The following is a 21573-nucleotide window of genomic DNA, read 5'->3' as shown; positions in this document are numbered from 1 at the left end:
GCACCGTATGGTGTAGCGTTTAAATTAAATTAATTATGCTATACCATATCATACCATCTCGATGCGATGGTTTTCCTTCGCCAATATTCGCAATTTCTTAATTTCTTAATTTAATTTGAATTAATTAATTTTTTCTGCAAAATAAATTAATTTACTTTACTAGTGAGGTAATGTGGCCTTTCCCACACTAGTGAAGACCCTTTCCCTCGCTCGTATAGTAAAACGCCATACTTTACACGTGAAATAATTTGATATCTCGTATCTGGATACGAGATATCAAATTACTTCACTGGTGTAGTAATGTACTATTACATTATCTAATTAATGATCTAATAATTTTTCGATAGGTTCCAGCCGAAAATAAAATTCAAAATAAATAAAGTGATTCGAACTGAACCGATTGTGTATTTATGTAACAAATTTAAAGAGTTTGCTGAACGCAAAACGAGGTTTCTCCATTTCATGTAACAAATTTAAAGAGTTTGCTGAACGTCTGTAACATGGTTCACAATAGAATTACCGATAATATATCCAACATAATAACATCCATCAAAATGTAACGGAAAACACGTTTCATTGTATGAATTCAGCGCTCAAATTCACTGCGCAGTCTCACCGAAAAATGTTTCGAAAATGTCCTTGAAATTTTATTCATAAATATTGACAACCGGTTACTGTTGTAATCAGTTAGGAAAGTAAATTGCATAGAAGTACTCAGAAGAAAGCATTTTCACCTGTTGATTCAATCAGAATAGTTTGAAAAAGAGAAAAATTCGAATTCAACCGCATAGAAGTTTTTGTGATAAATTTGGAAAAGGGAAAAGTTTTTATTTGAAATAATTTATTGTGAATGTTGAAAATGAAGCGATTTCCCCGAGTTCGAGGATTTACATCCTATTTTTGCAATTATAAAAAAATTCGGACCCCGAGAGTAAAGCGAACAAATTTTATTTGCTGAAGCGTTTTTTGGTTGCAATGAAGAAAAGCATTAGATGATTTTGTTTTAAATTTATTCTTAAGAATTTGCCACCGTAATTTAATTGAAATCGAATTGCTCAAGTTGTAAAATTACATTTTTTGTCAAACTTAAAAGTAAAATTATTTGTTCAATTTTCAATTTTAAAATTACATTTTCTTTTTAGCCTAGTAGAAGATTTTGTTAAATGGTTTTACAAAAGGCAGTTGAGAAAAAATTGTACAATTGGGGGCTAGCAAAACTGTGAAATGTGTGTGATTAAAAGTGATCATTTTGCCAAGAAAAAGAAGTCCTTTAAATCAGGATCAATTTTTAATTAGAAAGAATTTCAAAAGATTCTATAGAAATATTTTTAGAATTTTTGTAGGTTTTTTAGAAATTTTTTCTTATAAAATTAAGTTTCCTCTGAACCAAGGCCTATTTTTAGAAATATAATTCTTAAATATTCCATTAAAAAAAAAATTCCTAAAAATTGAGATTAATTTGAAAATTCAGAAATTTATGAATTTTTAATATTTTTTAAAGAATTTTGTGGAATTAAACTCCGAATTAATAAATCCTGCTTTGAATTAATTCCGTGGAACTTTCAAATTTACAACGCAGGAAATGTATGTATTACCGTAACCTTAAGTGTATACTTCACTCTACCAATGTTATTCGGAAAATAAAGTATCCAATATTCGAAAATATTGGTGAAAATGTAGAGACGTTTTGTTTTTTTTTCTTCTTTCGAACGAAAATTTGTTAAATTCTCTTTTTTTGCTCTCCCCAACTGTTGTCGTTCGTATGAAAATTTTCTAGTAAGAAGTTAGTTGTTGCTGAACGGCAACCCTGTATACTCCCATACGCAAATATTATGTGATTCTAAATTTACGAATAATTTGGTGTGAAAAATTGATCAATGAAATTTTCAATTTTAAACAACACAATATTTGCAAAAAAAATCCTAAAAATTCAGATTAATTTTAAAATTCAGAAATTTAGGATTTTTAATATTTTTTAAAGAATTTTGTGGAATTAAATTCCCAAAAATAAATCCTGCTTTGAATTAAATATTAATATTCACAAATCATGTCCTGTGCCTTAAAATCTTTAAAATAACTTAAGTTAATTAAAGTTCTTAACATTTCTGCAATTTTCTAAATTTTGTGAATTTTTTGGTAAAATTGAGGAGAATTAAGAAGATCTTGTTAAAACGCTTTAAAAAAGGCAGTTGAGAAATAGTTGTACAATTGTGGGCTGGCGATACTGTGAAATGTGTGTAATTAAAAGCGACAAATTTGCCAAAAAACAGAAGACCTTTGGATCAGGACCAATTTTTTTAGAAAGTGATTCAAAAAACTCAATAGAAATATTTTTAGAATTTTTATAGATTTTTTTGAATTTTTTCTGACAAAATAAAGCTTTCTTTGAACCAAGTTATATTTTTAGAAAAATTCTTAAATATTCCAATAAATTCTTTTTTTTTAATCCTAAAAATTCAGATTAATTTGAAATTTCAGAAATTTTTAATATTTTTTAAAGAATTTTGTGGAATTAAATTCCCAAAAATAAATCCTGCTTTGAATTAAATATTAATATTCACAAATCATGTCCTGTACCTTAAAATCTTTAAAATAACTCAAGTGAATAAAAGTTCTTAGCATTTCTGCAATTTTCTAAATTTTGTGAATTTTTTGGTAAAATTGAGGAGAATTAAGAAGATCTAGTTAAAAGGCTTTACAAAAAGCAGTTGAGAAATAGTTGTACAATTGTGGGCTAGCGATACTGTGAAATGTGTGTAATTAAAAGCGACAAATTTGCCAAAAACAAGAAGACCTTTGGATCAGGACCAATTTTTTTAGAAAGTGATTCAGAAAACTCAATAGAAATGTTTTTAGATATTTTTATAGATTTTTTTGAATTTTTTCTGACAAAATAAAGCTTCCTTTGAACCAAGTTATATTTTTAGAAAAATTCTTACAGTGAACGACATCTCAAATGTCTCACTGTCATTTTTTTCAGAGAATGTCACTTTGAATTTGCAATGACACAATAAAATTCTCAGAAAAATTTGACAGTGAGACATTTGAGATGTCGTTCACTGTAAATATTCCAATAAATTCTTTTTTTTTAATCCTAAAAATTCAGATTAATTTGAAATTTCAGAAATTTTTAATATTTTTTAAAGAATTTTGTGGAATTAAATTCCCAAAAATAAATCCTGCTTTGAATTAAATATTAATATTCACAAATCATGTCCTGTACCTTAAAATCTTTAAAATAACTCAAGTGAATAAAAGTTCTTAGCATTTCTGCAATTTTCTAAATTTTGTGAATTTTTTGGTAAAATTGAGGAGAATTAAGAAGATCTAGTTAAAAGGCTTTACAAAAAGCAGTTGAGAAATAGTTGTACAATTGTGGGCTAGCGATACTGTGAAATGTGTGTAATTAAAAGCGACAAATTTGCCAAAAACAAGAAGACCTTTGGATCAGGACCAATTTTTTTAGAAAGTGATTCAGAAAACTCAATAGAAATGTTTTTAGATATTTTTATAGATTTTTTTGAATTTTTTCTGACAAAATAAAGCTTCCTTTGAACCAAGTTATATTTTTAGAAAAATTCTTACAGTGAACGACATCTCAAATGTCTCACTGTCATTTTTTTCAGAGAATGTCACTTTGAATTTGCAATGACACAATAAAATTCTCAGAAAAATTTGACAGTGAGACATTTGAGATGTCGTTCACTGTAAATATTCCAATAAATTCTTTTTTTAAAAAATCCTAAAAATTCAGATTAATTTGAAATTTCAGAAATTTTTAATATTTTTTAAAGAATTTTGTGGAATTAAATTCCCAAAAATAAATCCTGCTTTGAATTAAATATTAATATTCACAAATCATGTCCTGTACCTTAAAATCTTTAAAATAACTCAAGTGAATAAAAGTTCTTAGCATTTCTGCAATTTTCTAAATTTTGTGAATTTTTTGGTAAAATTGAGGAGAATTAAGAAGATCTAGTTAAAAGGCTTTACAAAAAGCAGTTGAGAAATAGTTGTACAATTGTGGGCTAGCGATACTGTGAAATGTGTGTAATTAAAAGCGACAAATTTGCCAAAAACAAGAAGACCTTTGGATCAGGACCAATTTTTTTAGAAAGTGATTCAGAAAACTCAATAGAAATGTTTTTAGATATTTTTATAGATTTTTTTGAATTTTTTCTGACAAAATAAAGCTTCCTTTGAACCAAGTTATATTTTTAGAAAAATTCTTACAGTGAACGACATCTCAAATGTCTCACTGTCATTTTTTTCAGAGAATGTCACTTTGAATTTGCAATGACACAATAAAATTCTCAGAAAAATTTGACAGTGAGACATTTGAGATGTCGTTCACTGTAAATATTCCAATAAATTCTTTTTTTTTAATCCTAAAAATTCAGATTAATTTGAAATTTCAGAAATTTTTAATATTTTTTAAAGAATTTTGTGGAATTAAATTCCCAAAAATAAATCCTGCTTTGAATTAAATATTAATATTCACAAATCATGTCCTGTACCTTAAAATCTTTAAAATAACTCAAGTGAATAAAAGTTCTTAGCATTTCTGCAATTTTCTAAATTTTGTGAATTTTTTGGTAAAATTGAGGAGAATTAAGAAGATCTAGTTAAAAGGCTTTACAAAAAGCAGTTGAGAAATAGTTGTACAATTGTGGGCTAGCGATACTGTGAAATGTGTGTAATTAAAAGCGACAAATTTGCCAAAAACAAGAAGACCTTTGGATCAGGACCAATTTTTTTAGAAAGTGATTCAGAAAACTCAATAGAAATGTTTTTAGATATTTTTATAGATTTTTTTGAATTTTTTCTGACAAAATAAAGCTTCCTTTGAACCAAGTTATATTTTTAGAAAAATTCTTACAGTGAACGACATCTCAAATGTCTCACTGTCATTTTTTTCAGAGAATGTCACTTTGAATTTGCAATGACACAATAAAATTCTCAGAAAAATTTGACAGTGAGACATTTGAGATGTCGTTCACTGTAAATATTCCAATAAATTCTTTTTTTAAAAAATCCTAAAAATTCAGATTAATTTGAAATTTCAGAAATTTTTAATATTTTTTAAAGAATTTTGTGGAATTAAATTCCCAAAAATAAATCCTGCTTTGAATTAAATATTAATATTCACAAATCATGTCCTGTGCCTTAAAATCTTTAAAATAACTTAAGGGAATGAAAGTTCTTAGCATTTCTGCAATTTTCTAAATTTTGTGAATTTTTTGGTAAAATTGAGACTAATATACCGAAGACAAAATAACAACTTCAATACTCATAATACTTAACAATTCTGCTATTGCGATATGTTGTGGTCTTCGAAGCAACAAAAAATTAATAAATGAATTTTTCAAAATTTAATTGGGGTCGAGTTTTGAATTAGATTGAGACTAAATATCAGACAATCAATTTGTGATTGATTCAATGAAATATTGACACACGCAAGTAATTATTTAGTTCATCGTCCTCTTATTATTTTTTTTAAATCCTAAATTCAACTTCTACAAACGCTTTTGCAATAAAATTTGGTAACTCATCGATTATAAACCATTAATTTTTATTAAAACCATAATCTGGGTTTGAATTTTTCTAACATTTTTCTGTTCCGTCGAACTTTCAAATTTACAGCGCAGAAAATGTATGTATTACCGTAACCTTAAGTGTATACTTCACTCTCCCAATGTTATTCGGAAAACAAAATATCCAAAATGAAAACTTGCATATTGAAATATTCGAACATATTCGAAAATATTGGTGAAAATGAAGAGACGTTTTGGTTTTTCTTCCTCTTTCGAACGAAAATTCGTTAAATTCTCTCTTTGTCTCTCCCCAACTGTCGTTCGTATAAAAATTTTCTAGTTAGAAGTTAGTTGTTGCTGAACGGCAACCCTGTATACTCCCATACGCAAATATTATGTGATTCTAAATTTACGAATAATTTGGTGTGAAAAATTGATCAATGAAATTTTCAATTTTAAACAACGCAATATTTGCAAAAATAATTATCGAACGACAGACGACGGTATAGCGCCGAGTATCGTGAATGAAAATTCAATTTTAAATTGTTTGTGATTTTAATTTTGTTAAATCGATACATGAGTGCTTAGCGTTCGACAATTCATAACACTGAATTTACTATCGTATTGTTACGGACGGAATGTGATATGGATAGAGGAAAATATTTTTTCGTAAAGCGAAATTACATTCGAGGATAATGTTTAAAACAATCATTACCGTAGGCACAGTTTCCTTTCCATTAATTTGGTGCCACCGAATCCATTTAGTGCTAAGATTTTTTTTAGTTTAATGACGAAAGCAAGTTTTATTTTGAATGCAAATTATAAGCCCACATCCCACCTATCTATCTATCTATCTATCTATCTATCTATCTATCTATCTATATATCTATCTATCTATCTATATATTCGACACCATCATCATATGCGTATACATTTCTCCATGTAATAATCCACTTCAAATTCATATTTTATTTTACATAAACAAACCTACAAGTGTTCACTGGAACGAAATTCTTACATTTATCTAATTACTGTACAATAAAATGTGTGTTTTTTCCTTCGTCTTCTTAAAAATCTATTTTCGATGTTAACCCAGTTAACTTTTCAATAATTTCCAAGCATCAATATGTTTAAGAATTTATAACTGAATCAGTGTTTTTGCTTTTAACATTGAACGATATTATTTAGCTCTAGCGAGACTGGTGATTGAGTTGTTTTTAATTGCATTTTCCGATGTATAAAACTTGTACCCGTGTACGTTTATTAATTGTGTTACCACCTCCATTAGGTAAAAAAAACGTTTCATTTTTCCTTTTGCATCCTTTTGCACAGTTAATGCTTTTTGTCGATGATCGGAAATGCGTTTCACATATCAAGTGTTGATTCTGAGAAAACAGTGCACAACAGCAGTGGAAGTCAATGATTCTTGAACTAATCCGATTTTCTACCTTCATGCTGGTTGAACGAATGCTTCACGTTCAAGGGTGCACTTTTTGTTCTGCAATATTTAGCCCTCTTCAACAAGTTATCTTGTTATCGAAAACATTTAATTCCTAATATTCAAGGCTAGCAGATTTGCATTCGATCCGGCATCGGATTACGTCAGTTAAATCGCGTAAAATAGAGAAAATATGCAAATATCTTGAATTGCTTGTTGCATGAAGAGGGATGCTTAATTGATTGAAGAAAAAGAAAAAAAATAGTAAGGCAACAGACAGTTTACGAGACCTAAGTGAAAATATACGAACGATGAACACTACCTACTTACTTCGGTGGGAACTTTAACCCTTTGTTGGTCTTGGCCTCCTTCGGCATTCTTCTCCTCCTACATTCCAAACAAACCTATTCCGCACAATCGTCCTCCAATCGCTTCAGACTCAACTGCACCTTCCCAGCTCTTTTTTTTTGTTTGCCAAATCCATTGGGATTTATATGTTACAGTTTTAGGGGTATCCTGATCTCATCCGATGAGTTTGTATGTATTCTACTATATGATGCTCCTTGTAAAGAGTTCTATCAACGCACTTCAAGCAAAAGTGGTACTCTAAATAGGGTACTGAAACTTGACAGTGCTCCATACAAAATTTTACACTGTAAAAAGAGTAGGGATAAAATTTCATACAAAAAGTACTATATGAATATTACAGCTGTCATTAATACCACTTTTGCTTGAAGTGCGTTGGTTCTATTCGCCAATTGTTTTTTACCTTCACGCCTCCTGTAATTGACCGAAGAAATCTTTAAATATTTCATACTCCAAGATGTATAGGATAAAAAGGTCAGCTACGAGCACAACATAAACAAGCCCATGTAGACACAACTATGATACGATCTTGGGACATTTGTGTGAGTAATCATCAACCTGTTTGTTGGACTGCATGCTTAAGAGGCATCGATACTTAGCCTAAAGTTAAATCCTACATTTGATTGTCTCTTATTGCATTTTTGTAGATGTCTTTTCATCAAAATCCTTTTTGAAAAATGTACGACCGCAATAACGACCACGATTGTGTTAGCTTTAAATGAAAATTAGTTTTGGTTGTCGTCATTCGACAAGTTCTGAGAAATTTTCATAAACTGCTCACGTTTCTCAAAGCCGGTCAAACGCCTACAACCAAAAGTAATTTTTATTTAAAGCTAACAGATTCGTGGTCGTTATGACGGTCGTACATTTTTCGAAAAGGATTCGGATGAAAAGATATCATCAAAAACGAGACACGCAAATATAGGCTACATTCTTACCTAAACACCGATGCCTCTTAACGTGGATTTCGAATCACGTCCATAGACTAGCACACTTTTAGTTTTTTTCTGGTACTAACTATATCTCAACCTAAAGTCAGTCTCAAATATTTGGACAGAAAATACAATGTGAATGGGTCGCGCTATTCATGTCATTCTTCTTTGTACGAACCGTCCAAATACCCCAACTACCCGGATTATGAAGCTTGAGTATGTTTAAGAACGTTACTTTTATGCTATACATTGAGGATAAATCTTATACAGAATTTTTGCTTCACCGGGATCGAACCGGAGTTTTCTTGGTAAAAGCCTCTGAATCAACGCGTTCCTAGTTTATCCTAATACTGCCCAATACCAATTTTTCGTTGTGTGCGAAAATCTCTGCAATTCATTACAAGATTTTGTGTTGTATCGTTGTGAAAAGAAAATGACCAGGGGCGACCTACTAAAGGGTGAGACAGTAAACTTATAGTATTTCGAAAGTCGGGGAGTACTTCCTTACTAAAATTAAACACGAAATATCTAACCAGGAAACGACTAGCTTTTCGTATAAGAGGATTCAGAATTGATTCTGTTGATGACTTACCACAGTAACACTAAGCTTAGCTTGTATGCGTCCATGGGAGAAATCATGGTTAAAAGTTCATAATCATATTTGTTGACATGGTTTTTCCGGCGGAAATCCAATTTTACAGCACGTACCGTCCATTTAACCGCATTATATAAAATTTAACCCGGGAATATCACAATACATCGTGTGTGTGTGTTTGTGTGTGTGGTAAATATTTTTAGTCTCTGGGAAATGTTATTATATAGCCCAGAATTGTCAATGAACACTTTCATGAAATTACAGTGAATTTACTGTTTGTTGGTAGAATCGTATATTACCTGCTCGGTTTATTTACTAAAACCTATTTCGAAAAGAAGAAATTGCAATGCATTTGATTTACGTGTCACAGCGGAAGTTAACAAGTTTTTCTTTTCTTTCAATATGCCTTGCTGTCAGGTTTTGTACATCATCGTTCACGGCAGGAGTTGAAACGATGTTAGCAACTAGAAACTTAGCAAAATAGTACCGTCGGACTATAGCAAAGCCAAATTTGCCAATAAGATTCAAGTATCCTGACAAGTGTATTTTTAATTGAATACATTATTCCTTTGGTGCCTCTAAAATGCACCGCTTTTTATAAGTTAGTCGAAACCACGAAACGCCCATAAAAAAATGACGAAATGTCGGACCAATATTTTTTCGTTTTCACTGTTTTGAGATATTTAAGTCGCGGTCAGGTAGCCCTTGATCTAAGCTGAAACTGAAATTCAAGTCGACCTGAAAATATCTGAGATCAAATCATAGCCTATTTTAGGTAATTTCTTAAAGAATTTTCGGGAATTTTAGAGAATTTCGAGAATTTTCGGGAATTTCGGGAATTTTCGGGAATTTTAGAGAATTTTCGAGAATTTCGAGAATTTCATTGCAATTAAAATATACCTTCGCTCAACAATTCGTTGATTTTAATTTCCGATTTAAGTATACTGATAACAATTGTAGAATAAGCAACTAAAAAAGATATCGACATTAGGAAGTGCAAAAAATTAAAATTGATTATGCATGAAGATTGCAAGTTACTTGACAATGAAATTGAAATTTGGAAATAAAATTTTCGTTCAGTCCTGTGGTTTGATACGTAGAACGCTTGCTTCATACGCAAGAGGTCTGGGGTTCAAATCTCGTCAGGGCGCGTAAAACAAAAATTTTATTTCCAAATTTCAATTTCATTGTCAAGTAACTTGCAATCTTCATGCATAAAAAATTATTTCAATGTTCGGAAGCAATACCGAAGCAATACAACATTCAAAATAAAAATTAAAATTGAATTTTCGGACTTTGTTCCACAGTTTTCTTTGCCGGTGCTTCTTCGAAGACACCTTTAAACCACTCAGAGGCGTATTACCCTATGGGAAATTCGGTACCGTGCCCATGGCGCTGGAAAAAATAGGCGCTGAGCTCGGTCACTGAATGGACAATTATTGTCTGAAGAGAAATTGTAATCTATCATAAAAACTATAAAGAGTTTGCGAATTAACTTTACATTGGCTAATCTCGTAAAAAATACGTACCAAATTTTTTAGTTTGATGAGTGCAAGAGTCCATGAGGTAAAAGGGAAAATTTCAATTCGCACGTCAGGGTATGAAAACCGAACATTTACAAAAAGAAATTGTTTTGATAGGAAAAATGAATGGTGAAGTCTAAAATGAAACATTTAGAACTACAGACCTTACTTTGAGGGCTGAGCTGATCTTCATTTGTTTGCGCTATCCTATTACTTTCAATAACGTAAATCATGTAGAAAAAGAAAGCTGATCACTTGAAAATAATGCCACAGCGCAGTTCAGTATAAATCGACAGATTTTGAAGAATCTCCCATAACTAGTATGTACATTCATTGGTAAAAACTACGAACTGTGAGCTAAAATTTTTACTTTTACCTCATACACGTCAGTTCTATCAAGGTTCTGAAATAACAGGTTAAGACACCAATATCGGAAAATCGAAAAATCTTAAAAATAGCTCTTTGTCCCTTGAAATATGTAAAGCCACACCATAGAGGTAGACTACCACACTTTGAAGAACAATAAATCGAAACGGAGCGAGTTTCTAGTGTTTTAACAATTTTTAAGAATTTCGGGAATTTTCAAGAATTTTCGAGAATTTTAGAGAATTTTCGGGAATTTCGAGAATTTTCGGGAATTTTCGAGAATTTCAAGAATTTTCGGGAATTTAATTCCTAAAATAGGCTATGGATCAAATGAACTTACCGGAAATCTAAAATCAAAAGAAGTTCAGTTAATTCCGGTCAGTTTTCAGGTATACCTGAAGAAATCCCAGATTCTCTGAAATTTCAGATTTCACAAATTCAGTAAATTTAGTTCTAATCAGAATCAGATTTAGGTAACCTGACCTGTTTTGTGCTTTAGAGCTGTTCTACTAATCGAAAATTAATTGAATGCAAAAATGACTTAAAATAACTGCTCGCATTATAGATGCTCTACCGATGGTTGTGTGTAAGGCGAGAAAGAAATTAATTTTTAAATCTTAAATTTCGATTGCTTGTACTTTCTCCAACACCACTCTTCAATGTCATTTTCATTGCGTCTATAAAATTGATAACTTTGTGTAAAGCTTTTTAAAACGAAACCGACTATTCACTTCACAAGAATACTCTGGACATAGTTGAAAATATATCGGAATATAGATTGTATCAATGATGAAAATGTTGCTAAAAAGACACTCACAATGTCAAGTTTACGGGTTTCAATTACTCAAGGTTTTTGACGGATATTAATGTGAAAAGATTGATACATAATGGGTGAAGGAAGGGGATGTTGCAATCGAAAGTTGATTGAATGGTACTTCTCAATCAATAAACATTTCTATAGAAGTGCATCAATGAATTGAAGAAATTAATTGAACTTGAAGGTAAATTACAAATTGTGGTTTGTCGGTAAAGACATTTTAAGGCTTCTCGACACAAAACAAAATTCCTCGTTCAGTGGTTAGATTCCAATTATCTCTATCAATGATGTCGACTGATATCAATTTATTTCCTGTGTTATTATATAAGTATTTTAAGGGATTCCCTGACCATCATGCCATTATATTAACAGTAGAATCAAGTTCAAAATTGTACACCTCAATCATGACGCAGAAAAGAAAACTTTGTTGAATCTAGTTTCCATTCATCGACTAAATGGACGGTATGGACCAGAAATGTGCAAGGTTCATTTATAACTTAAAACTTGAAATTTTAAACAGAAATTCGATTTTGTTTTTCTTTGTAATGATTTGGACCAACCACACGATCAACTGACTTCTATCTTTGTTGTTATTTTCTATTGAAATGGGAAACGATATACATTTGCAGGAAGAAAATTTTATTTTAACCATCGACTTTTCGTGGAAATATCATTTCTGTTCTGATGTAAAATAATGCGATTTGAGAAGAGCAAAATGCATATAATGATGATGAATGTAATGCCATTCATTGAATGTCATTCAAATGTGGAATATGACTGACTATAATATTCTATTATTGTGAAAATAAGTCAATTGATTGTTACTAAGATGACAAATTGATGTTGATATCGATGAATATTGTTTTATTGATTTGTAAGGAATCTACATGCAAGGAATTTAAAAAAACCGACACATTTTTATAGTGCCGGACTGGCTCAAGAAAGCCATTCGGGAAAAAATCCAAAACGCAGAACTTTTCGGGCGACTATTTTCAATAAGGTCCATTAGCTCAAACGACTGCGTCTGGCCATAATTTAGATGTTATTCGAAAAGGTAGATGCTATTTGGACGGGGTACGAATAGTGTCAATATTCAATACAATTAAAATGGCGACCCCACTGATGTCATCCTATCTTATACTGATTTTCTTACAAGTTTGATTGAGTTTGTAGACTATGGCTCGGGTATCTCCACCACAAAAGAGACTTAGTTTTTTTTTCGTAATACAAACTAGATTTCCTGTCGAATGTCGGGTAATAACCCGAATGCAATAGTACATTACTATCTTGCTGGGACATTTTCTGTTGTGGGATGTGGGAGGGCCACAAGCCTCAACAAAAAGTTTTTCAGCAAGACAGTACGATGCTTTGTTGCTTTGTGTCCAGAAAATGCGTAAAACCGGTTTTGAGCAAGTTAGTAATGATTTTCTGGCCGCAAGACAATAAATAGTTTTTCAAATGAGACGTTTCAAACTTAAATCAATGAAATCAGTAATCAACCCAAGTGCAAATAGAAAAATTGTCGTCGTGTGTCATGTCGTAGGCGGACTTTTAAGAGTGATATTGCGAAATCTTCGAGCAATCGGCTAGCCATACCATCCGGATTTTTGACGAGTATGGTACCCATCGAATCCTTGCTTCATTACGAGTTCAACGGGGTATATCTCGCCTCTCTCGGAATTGTCGTTTTCGTGGTGGAGCTGTTTAAAAAATTGGTGGAAATTTTTTCATCCTGATTATCTGTGGAAATAAAGGGTCGACTTCGTTCAAGTTTTAGGGGATTGTAGTGCTAGACTAGACTGATCACATAAGCTACCAAATACGTCGGGCTGTTGGCTGTACTGGCTTCAGTGACTGTATTAGGAAAAAAATTTCTCGGACTACTAACGGGTGCGCGCATCAGCAAACCTAACGGTTTAGGGTTCCATTAGAAGGCTTAGGCTCGGTACTTCCTAAAAATATAAAAACTTGTTCTGGAGGGACTATTGGCATTAAGAGATAGGACAACTTCTAAAATGTCACCTATTACTCCAAAGAAATTTCGACCGATTTGTCGACCAATTTCATTTTTTTCACCTTAAATGTAAATTAATTAATTCGTTGAACTCGTAATGAAGCAAGGATTCGATGGGTACCATACTCGTTAAAAATTCAGATACGTTGAATTTGTCCTCCATACAAATTGTTCGAAGATTTCGCGATATCACTCTTAATAACAAATGCAATGATTTATGTGTAAAATTTAAACAAAAATAAATCATTGTAAATGTATGGAAACCTTAAAAATCCCATTCAGGCATTCACCCGGCTCAAGTAAAAGGTCCTTCAAATCCCCCCGATTCCCAGTATGGCCACTTTGATACTTTACATGTAATTTTATATGGAGAAATCAAAAACTCAAATAAAACACAGAAACAGAAAAGTGTCGGTTTTCAAAATTCCATACGTGTAGGTTCCTCATTTTTTTTTTTACATAATATTCAATTGAAAAGCTTCACTACTATCTTTATTCCATTCCAATTAAAAATATAGTTTCCATAGCAATTCTGCATAATATTGCGGTTGGAGACAAGATTTGTGGAAAAATTGTAATGCTCGACATTTTCTGAATTCACATATTTTCCATGACATTATCACGGACATTTCGCTGAATATATTTTTGTCTCGCTTTTTCATGCAGAAATTTAATGCGAACTATATATCGACACAGACTTTTCCACAAAAAACAAACAAATAATAATCAGATTGACGATATTTTGTTAATGAAAGTTGCATTTTTAATTGTTCCAACGGTGGTTTCATCAATATCTTTTTTTAGAAGCGAAAACGGTGCTAATGACGTTAGTGATTTGAACTTGAACTTTTGCTGCCAAACTTTTAATTGGCATTTTTTGAAGTTGCAGGTCACAACCAATGAAACTAATTTTTTCTTTGTCTGCATATCCCATTAGTGTTTAGTGTTTTATGGAATGTGCGTAGCATAAGAGTATAACTACAATGATTAAATCGTTATCTTCCTTATCCAGGATGATTGGAATTACTGAAAATACCTCCAGCTGAAATACCATAGTAAAATATTTAAACATGAAAGCATGAACACAACAAACACAGCTATTGCTACTCCATTTCCCACAAATAGTTCACGTTAAGGTTTACTGAGTTTACTCAAAGCAAAGACACTGTTTCGACCTCCGAATGTGACGGTGGTCTCAGGTTAACAGCTCCCCATCAGTAGTTGCTTCCATCACACTCATTCAAATTCAAAACAGCAGTAAAGTTTCGGTTGAACTATTTGAGTATATTTAGTGGTGTAGGTAATGCACATAGCATTAGGGGTGTGCGATGGGTAAGGGACCGAGACTGGCGTAGTCCAAAAAAAATTGTTTTAATCCCTAGATGTCAAATATCGATTTTAAAAATTTTTTTAAATTGAATTACAACTTGCGTAAAATCAAAGAAGCTAAATTTTCGAGTATTTGGTTGCGCACATATTTTGACCTCTACCAAAAACTTACTTTGAGATTTTTGTCTTATTCGACTAATTGGGGTCCAATTTAACTGGAAAAAATAGAAACCGAAAGAAGTTTGTCGAAAAAGTATGTTTCGTGAGTCGTCAAAGTTTGCCGACTATTAAAAATTGAGTGGATCTTAGACTAGAAAATTCGTAACTTCATCTAGAAAATTATTCGATTTTTGTTCGAGTGGGCTTAAATTCTTGGGAATGTTGTAGACTTTCCAGATCAGAAAAGTTTGTCAACGTATCTGAGAAATGTTTGTGTCGTGAGTGTTTGTTTGGCGTAAAATAGAGGCAAAATAGCCCAAATGAGAAAATCGAATTCTAGTCTAAAATCCACGCAATTTTTCATAGTCGGCGAACTTTGACGACTCACGAAACATACTTTTTCGACAAACTCCTTTCGGTTTTTATTTTTTCTAGTTAAATTGGACCCCAATTAGTCGAATAAGACTAATAAAGCTAACACAAATCTCAAAGTAAGTTTTTGGTGGAGGTCAAAATATATGCGCAACCGAATACTCGAAAATTTAGCTTCTTTGATTTTACGCAAGTTGTAAATCAATTTTTAAAAAATTTTAAAATCGATATTTGACATCTAGGGATGAAAATAATTTTTTGTGGACTACGCCAGTCTCGGTCCCTTATCCATAGCACACCCCTAACATAGCATAAAGCTATTAGCATAGCGTTTCATACATTCGTAATTGGCCTTTTTTAGTAACGAATCAAAGTAATTTATTCAACAAATTAAATGAAAATTGTACGGAACGATATGGAAACAGAAACCAACCCGATTTGAATGTAACTGTGTGCTGAATGGATTTCTTTAAAAAAAAACCTTTAACTTTAAACGTTTTCAGTGAATTGCCATGAATTTATCCTTTCGTGTTGATCAAATGTTTGCAAAATGTTACCTTCTCTATGATTGTATCTATTCTTCGAATAGGTATAAAACAAATGTGTATTCAGCGCCGTGTTTTTCTCCTTGCATAATAAAATCATGAGTTCATTGAGGTTTTATCTATTCATAAATAATCAGATCTGCAAATCTTTTCTTCAGCGTGAAACTCTTTTAAATGGTTTTCCTACTCGGAACTTAAAAGTACCTGTTACGTGTTGTAATCTCTGTTGTTTTTGTTTCTGATTCAAATGCCCTGGTCATAAATTTCTCGTAATTTAGGCCCTCAGCATTAATGGTACATTACGTGCCTGTTTTCAATTTTTTGTTTTGCCGAGTTGGAGGATTATAGCCCGAGCCAAAGACAAACGGTAAACTTCCCACTCGAAAATTTTTGAACCAAGTAATATTACTTAAATGCATTCCCTGCACACATTTATCCTACCCTCGTACATATATGTCAATCAAATTTCATCTTCATTCATCAGCCTTTAAATGAGCTGAGCATACTCCTCGAAATATGTTAATTTGCAAACAACAAAATTTTAACCGTCGTATAGCGTATCGAATGATCTCAATGATTGATCCGAATTATATTAACAACATAAGTGATCAAGTTGCATTAGTTGCACTTGATGAGCAAAATATGCCATCATCGGATGCTGGTTCAGATTCGGAAGAAGAAACTGTAAAGGAATCAGAAGTCTGTAAATGGACTACTGAGTATCAAGATGTGAGTTTGATGGCAATAGTACTTTCAGACTTTCAGAAACATTAATCATTTGCGCAACGTTTACTGGATAATTAATTTCTTTCACATTTTAGGATACCAGGACGCATGTTGTGGTTGAGCTCTTCAACACGGAAAAGTCATACGTTGATTCATTGGAGACTGTAGTTCTGGTAAGTTGATATTGATGTAAGTGTGTTCTTTCCTAACAATTCAATAAATTTGTTCTTCCTCCAGAAATACCTTAAGCCGCTGAAATCACCGGAGAATGCTGGAATTGTTGACGTACAAACCGTTGAGGAAATATTCCTAATGGTTCCAACTATCCTAAATGTTCACAAGCATTTTTTAGATGAGCTAAAACGTCGATTAGATTCGTGGAATCCGCTTCAAATGGTTGGTGACGCTTTCATAGAAACGGTACGTCAGTTTAGATTTGTACATTGTCACAGAGATTGTTGAAGTTTTGCTTCTATTCCACATTAGTTCTCGAAGTCAACAGTGTTGGATGCTTACACCGCATTCGTGAACAACTGGAATCGAGCAAAGGATGCTATCCGCTTAACGAGTTCGACACGACCGGCATTCTCTAGATTTTTGGAGGCAATGGCACGTGAGCACAAGGGAAAGTTGTCACTGGACAATCTGTTGATCAAACCCGTTCAGAAATTTCCCAAGTAAAAACTGTCTTCGACTCTAGCCGCCCCGGTCCAAAGTTGTTTAATTTCAGTTTCGTTTCAGCTATGAACTATTGCTGCTGCGTTTGGTCAAACACACAAACGTTGACCATCCCGATCAAAAACCGTTGCAGGATGCCATTCATTTGGTTCACAGCATTTTGTTGCATTTAAATTGCAAAGAACGCGAAGCGTTGGAAAACAATCAACGTGAAACATTGCTGCGCGATCTTGAAGTGAGTGGATTGATGATACACAGACAGTTCGGAGGATGTGATAAAATCAATTTCAGGGTATCATCGAGGGTGTTTCCGAGCTGGTCGTGAGCGACAGACAGTTTATATGTTTCGATTTGGTGTCGATACCTTCCGGACAGGTTGGTCGCAAGGAAAGGGGATTTTTCTTGTTCAGTGATTTGCTTGTCATAACCAGTATTAAGAGACGAACGGGAACGATGAGGAAGCCTAATTCGTATGAAATGAATCGAGTCAAATTTTAGCCACAAAATTTTCATTTTGTCCGTTTTCCAGATGCCCGGTGATGTTGGCATCTACATTAGATACGAATAAATATAAATTTTTGACGAAAATTTCAATTGACGATTTGGAAGTGGTGAAAGGTAATAGAACTTTGTCATTGAGTATCCGAATAATTTAGCCATTCCCATGCACTTCCGACAGCTAAAGATGAAAATGTTGAAAAAGCTCGCAAGGAAATCGATAACCTGTCCAAAGATTTCACCAAATTGGGGCAGATTATGGACATTGCATCTAGTCTCAGGTAGGAATATTTGTGCGGCTCAGCTGCAACGATTGTTTCCAATCCAATGAAATTTTCCAGATGCCCAAATCATCAGCTCGAAGAAATCGTCAGAGACTTACAGAAGGAAATTCAACGCCAATTATCCGATAGACAAACCAATGATACTCAACTGAATCTTTTGGAGCTGGCTCTAAAGACGACGTAAGATCTTTTGACGAAAATTTTCGAGTATTTTTTTTTATTTTTCTATTTTCACAGGAACGGCATCCAGAACATGATCATCATATTTTCAAAGCCAGATAAGCGCACCCAATGGGAGCAAGTGTTCAACGAAGCTAAACAGAAATTAGGTTGGCCAATTATTTTGAGCGTGGACAAATGGTGACGGTCGTAACATTAAAAAAAAATGAATTTTACAGTTACGTCATTGGAAAAATACCCTGTACCTGAATTCATATCCTGTATACCCATTCGCAAGACCAGAGCTGGTCTCCAATTCACTTGCGCCGCTCCAACGTTGGGCAACCAAAAAGATGTATGGGTTTGCAACAGCGACGGCTATGTGGGTCAAGTGTGTGTGCTCAGCTTATTTCCGGAACCAACGGTGGTGTCCTGTAATGGTGTTTGCAATGCTAGAATACTATGCGTGGCGTCCATTCCAGCCAACATTGAATCGTAAATCTCTAGAAGCTCAATGCTTAAGCCGTAACTGTGACGATAATTGTTTGTTTAAATATCCAGGTCAACATCCAGCAGTTTCGTGAGCATTTCGATTGAAGACACAACCACTCGGCAACTATCGTCAGGCTCTAATGCTAATCTGAAAAAATCCGATAAATGTTCGGAGAACATACTGGACTCGAGCAGTTCAAGTGATTCCGAAACGGATGTGCACGAGAAATGCATACCGACAATGATTAATCGATCGGATCAGATTCAGCAATCGGATGAACAACAGTCAACAATGTGGTTGGGAACGGAAGATGGTTGTATACACGTGTACAATTGCAGTGATAACATTCGAATTAAGAAAAATAAGATAAAAATTCAGCATGTCAGTGCTGTGTTTTCGGTGCTGTAAGTGCTTTCCGATGTGGGTGAGACGTTTGGGTGTGAAATAACCAGATTTGCTCTCGTTTCAGATATTTGGACAACAGGGTTTTTGTATCGTTAGCAAATGGTGATATTGTTGTGTATAATAGGGAAGGAAGTGAGTTCAACACATTTCCGACGCTTCACAGGGCCACTAATATTTTATTTAAATTCTAGCTGGATGGAATACTATCTCACCGACTACAATAACTGTGGGAACGGTCACCAATCCAGCGACAAAATTAATTAATGTCCATGGCAAATTATGGTGCTCAATACAGGGAAATATTAAGGTTTTAAACACATCCACATTACAGGTATGAGTGCCAGACGACACTGAGGCGACTGAAACTTATAGCATCTAAATCATTGAACTCCCGCAGGTAGAAAGTAGTATAAAAATATCAACCGATGGTAAACCGATCACAAACATGGTGGCATCGACAAATCATGTGTGGGTGTCGGTGCTCAATTCGGCCAACATAAAATGTTTTCATTCCAATAGGTTTGTTGCGAGCAAATCGTTTTGTTAAAAGCATTTTTTGGTGACTTACGACATAACATTTCTTTCGGTTACAGCTTTGAACTTTTGCATGAAGTGAATCTTGCCCCCCAAGTGAATAAAATGCTTTCGAATTGCGACGACATCATAAGACAACACAAGGCGGCCTGTTTACGAGTTACATCGCTGTTAGCATGCAAAGAAATGGTCTGGGTGGGAACGAGTGCGGGAGTACTATTGACAATTTCAGCTATTCCAACGGCAATGGGAATTGAGGCGCCGATCGTCACAGGTCAGTGGTATATTCGATGGAATTGAAAAGGATAAAAATTAATTTTCAAACTTTCCGTAGGCATTCCATATGGACACACTGGTCATGTGCGTTTCCTAACATGTGTGGAATACGACAAAATGAACGAAGAAGTGAAATCCAGTACGAACAGGTAAGATAAATATCTCGGAACGGAAACATATCCCAACAACCAATTGACAAATTGTTTTCAATAGCAGACAATCACTACCCGTCAAAACCAAACCGGATTCAACGAACCTTTTAATCATATCGGGCGGCGATGGATACGAAGATTTTCGTAATTCTGGTGCACATCCGTCGAACGAAGTTTCCGGTCGTGAAGACAGCACAAATCATTTGCTATTGTGGAATGTGTAAATCATTATGGCCCAATTGGTGTACCTGAGCAGCGCGGGATATATATACAATATCTTAGAATTCTCAGCGTTCTACTTCTTTTAAATATTGATGTTTCTTCATGCATGTCTAATCCTGTTGTTACATGTGGTGAATGGTTTAACTGTAATGGATGGGCCGAACCAAAAATTGAAAATGTTGAACAGTTGAAATTCCCGGTGTACGCTAATCTGAAGCCGGATCACTTTAAATATGTTTTTTTGTGTGTGGTCTCAATGTTGTCAAACAAACAAAAAATATGAAAATCAGTGTCAGATCCAATACCAGTTATACTCGTAGCGTTAAAATACTCACCAAGCAGACAGTGGAAGATATATTACGATGTTCGTGAATGAGAAACGAAATTTCCAATTTTTGTGTTTCATTTCTGAACCTTTTTAGAAACGGCTGCGTCGTGAACATTGACAATGACATAGCAGATTGAAGTAAAAGATTTTGTCTTAAACACCTCGGAGAAATTTTGAGAAGTAACGGGTTCAGTCGTTTCTAAAAGGTTAAACGGATGAATTTGGCGACATCAAATCTGTTCCTCGACAAATATGGAAAAGGGAACAGATCTTAAATCTGTGTCAAGACTTCAAACAAAATAAAGAATTAATCAAAAAACAAAACTTATCACCAAACACTATATACACGTCGTTCCTATGATGTATTTTATTGAAACAATAAGAAAATACCATCGTGTAAGTTTACTTAACTAAAATTTAAGTTTTTACAAACTATAATCTATTGATCCTTCTAATTTGCTATAAATTATTTATTTAATAGACCTAAAACTTATGATATACGTAGTGTCAGGAAGAAATGTGTTGTTTTCCAATCTATTTTTTATTCACAGAGAAATATATGATAGAGATGTATGTTAATGTGCTGGGAGTTAAAATGTTTTCATTTTGAAGTCTTATTCCTTCTAAATCATCGCCAATTTTCAGGAATTATTTTTCTGAGAATTTTTAACAATTTTGGGAATTTCAAGAACTTAAATTCTTCTTCGATTTTAGAATTTCAAGAATTTAAAAAAATTTCAAGAATTAATATCACGAATCTATCTCGTCTAAAAACGAGCCATCAGAACAGTCGGAGCGTCTGCTGCGACTGAGCCCCGTACAAACCCG

At 33.4% G+C, this 21573-nt stretch overlaps 1 protein-coding gene across 3 annotated transcripts in view; it reads left to right on the top strand.

The window, feature by feature from the left end:
* The window catches only part of LOC119084247 (rho guanine nucleotide exchange factor 10), a 43386-nt gene extending 22051 nt beyond the window's left edge, over positions 1-21335 (top strand). For 2 of the 3 annotated variants that reach the window (XM_037194188.1, XM_037194339.1), the window contains 17 exons: positions 16812-16889; positions 16954-17136; positions 17203-17393; positions 17458-17629; positions 17686-17864; positions 17924-18012; positions 18074-18173; positions 18234-18356; positions 18414-18505; positions 18575-18830; positions 18897-19232; positions 19298-19365; positions 19425-19564; positions 19631-19752; positions 19827-20041; positions 20102-20192; positions 20257-21335. In XM_037194188.1, coding sequence (XP_037050083.1) covers positions 16812-16889; positions 16954-17136; positions 17203-17393; positions 17458-17629; positions 17686-17864; positions 17924-18012; positions 18074-18173; positions 18234-18356; positions 18414-18505; positions 18575-18830; positions 18897-19232; positions 19298-19365; positions 19425-19564; positions 19631-19752; positions 19827-20041; positions 20102-20192; positions 20257-20419 — 2598 coding nt within the window. In that variant the 3' untranslated portion in view covers positions 20420-21335. The remainder of the gene's footprint in view (positions 1-16811; positions 16890-16953; positions 17137-17202; positions 17394-17457; positions 17630-17685; positions 17865-17923; positions 18013-18073; positions 18174-18233; positions 18357-18413; positions 18506-18574; positions 18831-18896; positions 19233-19297; positions 19366-19424; positions 19565-19630; positions 19753-19826; positions 20042-20101; positions 20193-20256) is intronic. The other variant, XM_037194259.1, reaches the window with a different exon arrangement.
* Positions 21336-21573: the final 238 nt, after the last annotated feature.

The sequence above is a fragment of the Bradysia coprophila genome, chromosome II (genome assembly GCF_014529535.1).
Source record: "Bradysia coprophila strain Holo2 chromosome II, BU_Bcop_v1, whole genome shotgun sequence".
Lineage (NCBI taxonomy): Eukaryota > Metazoa > Arthropoda > Insecta > Diptera > Sciaridae > Bradysia > Bradysia coprophila.
This window is presented reverse-complemented; position numbering and strand designations above follow the sequence as displayed.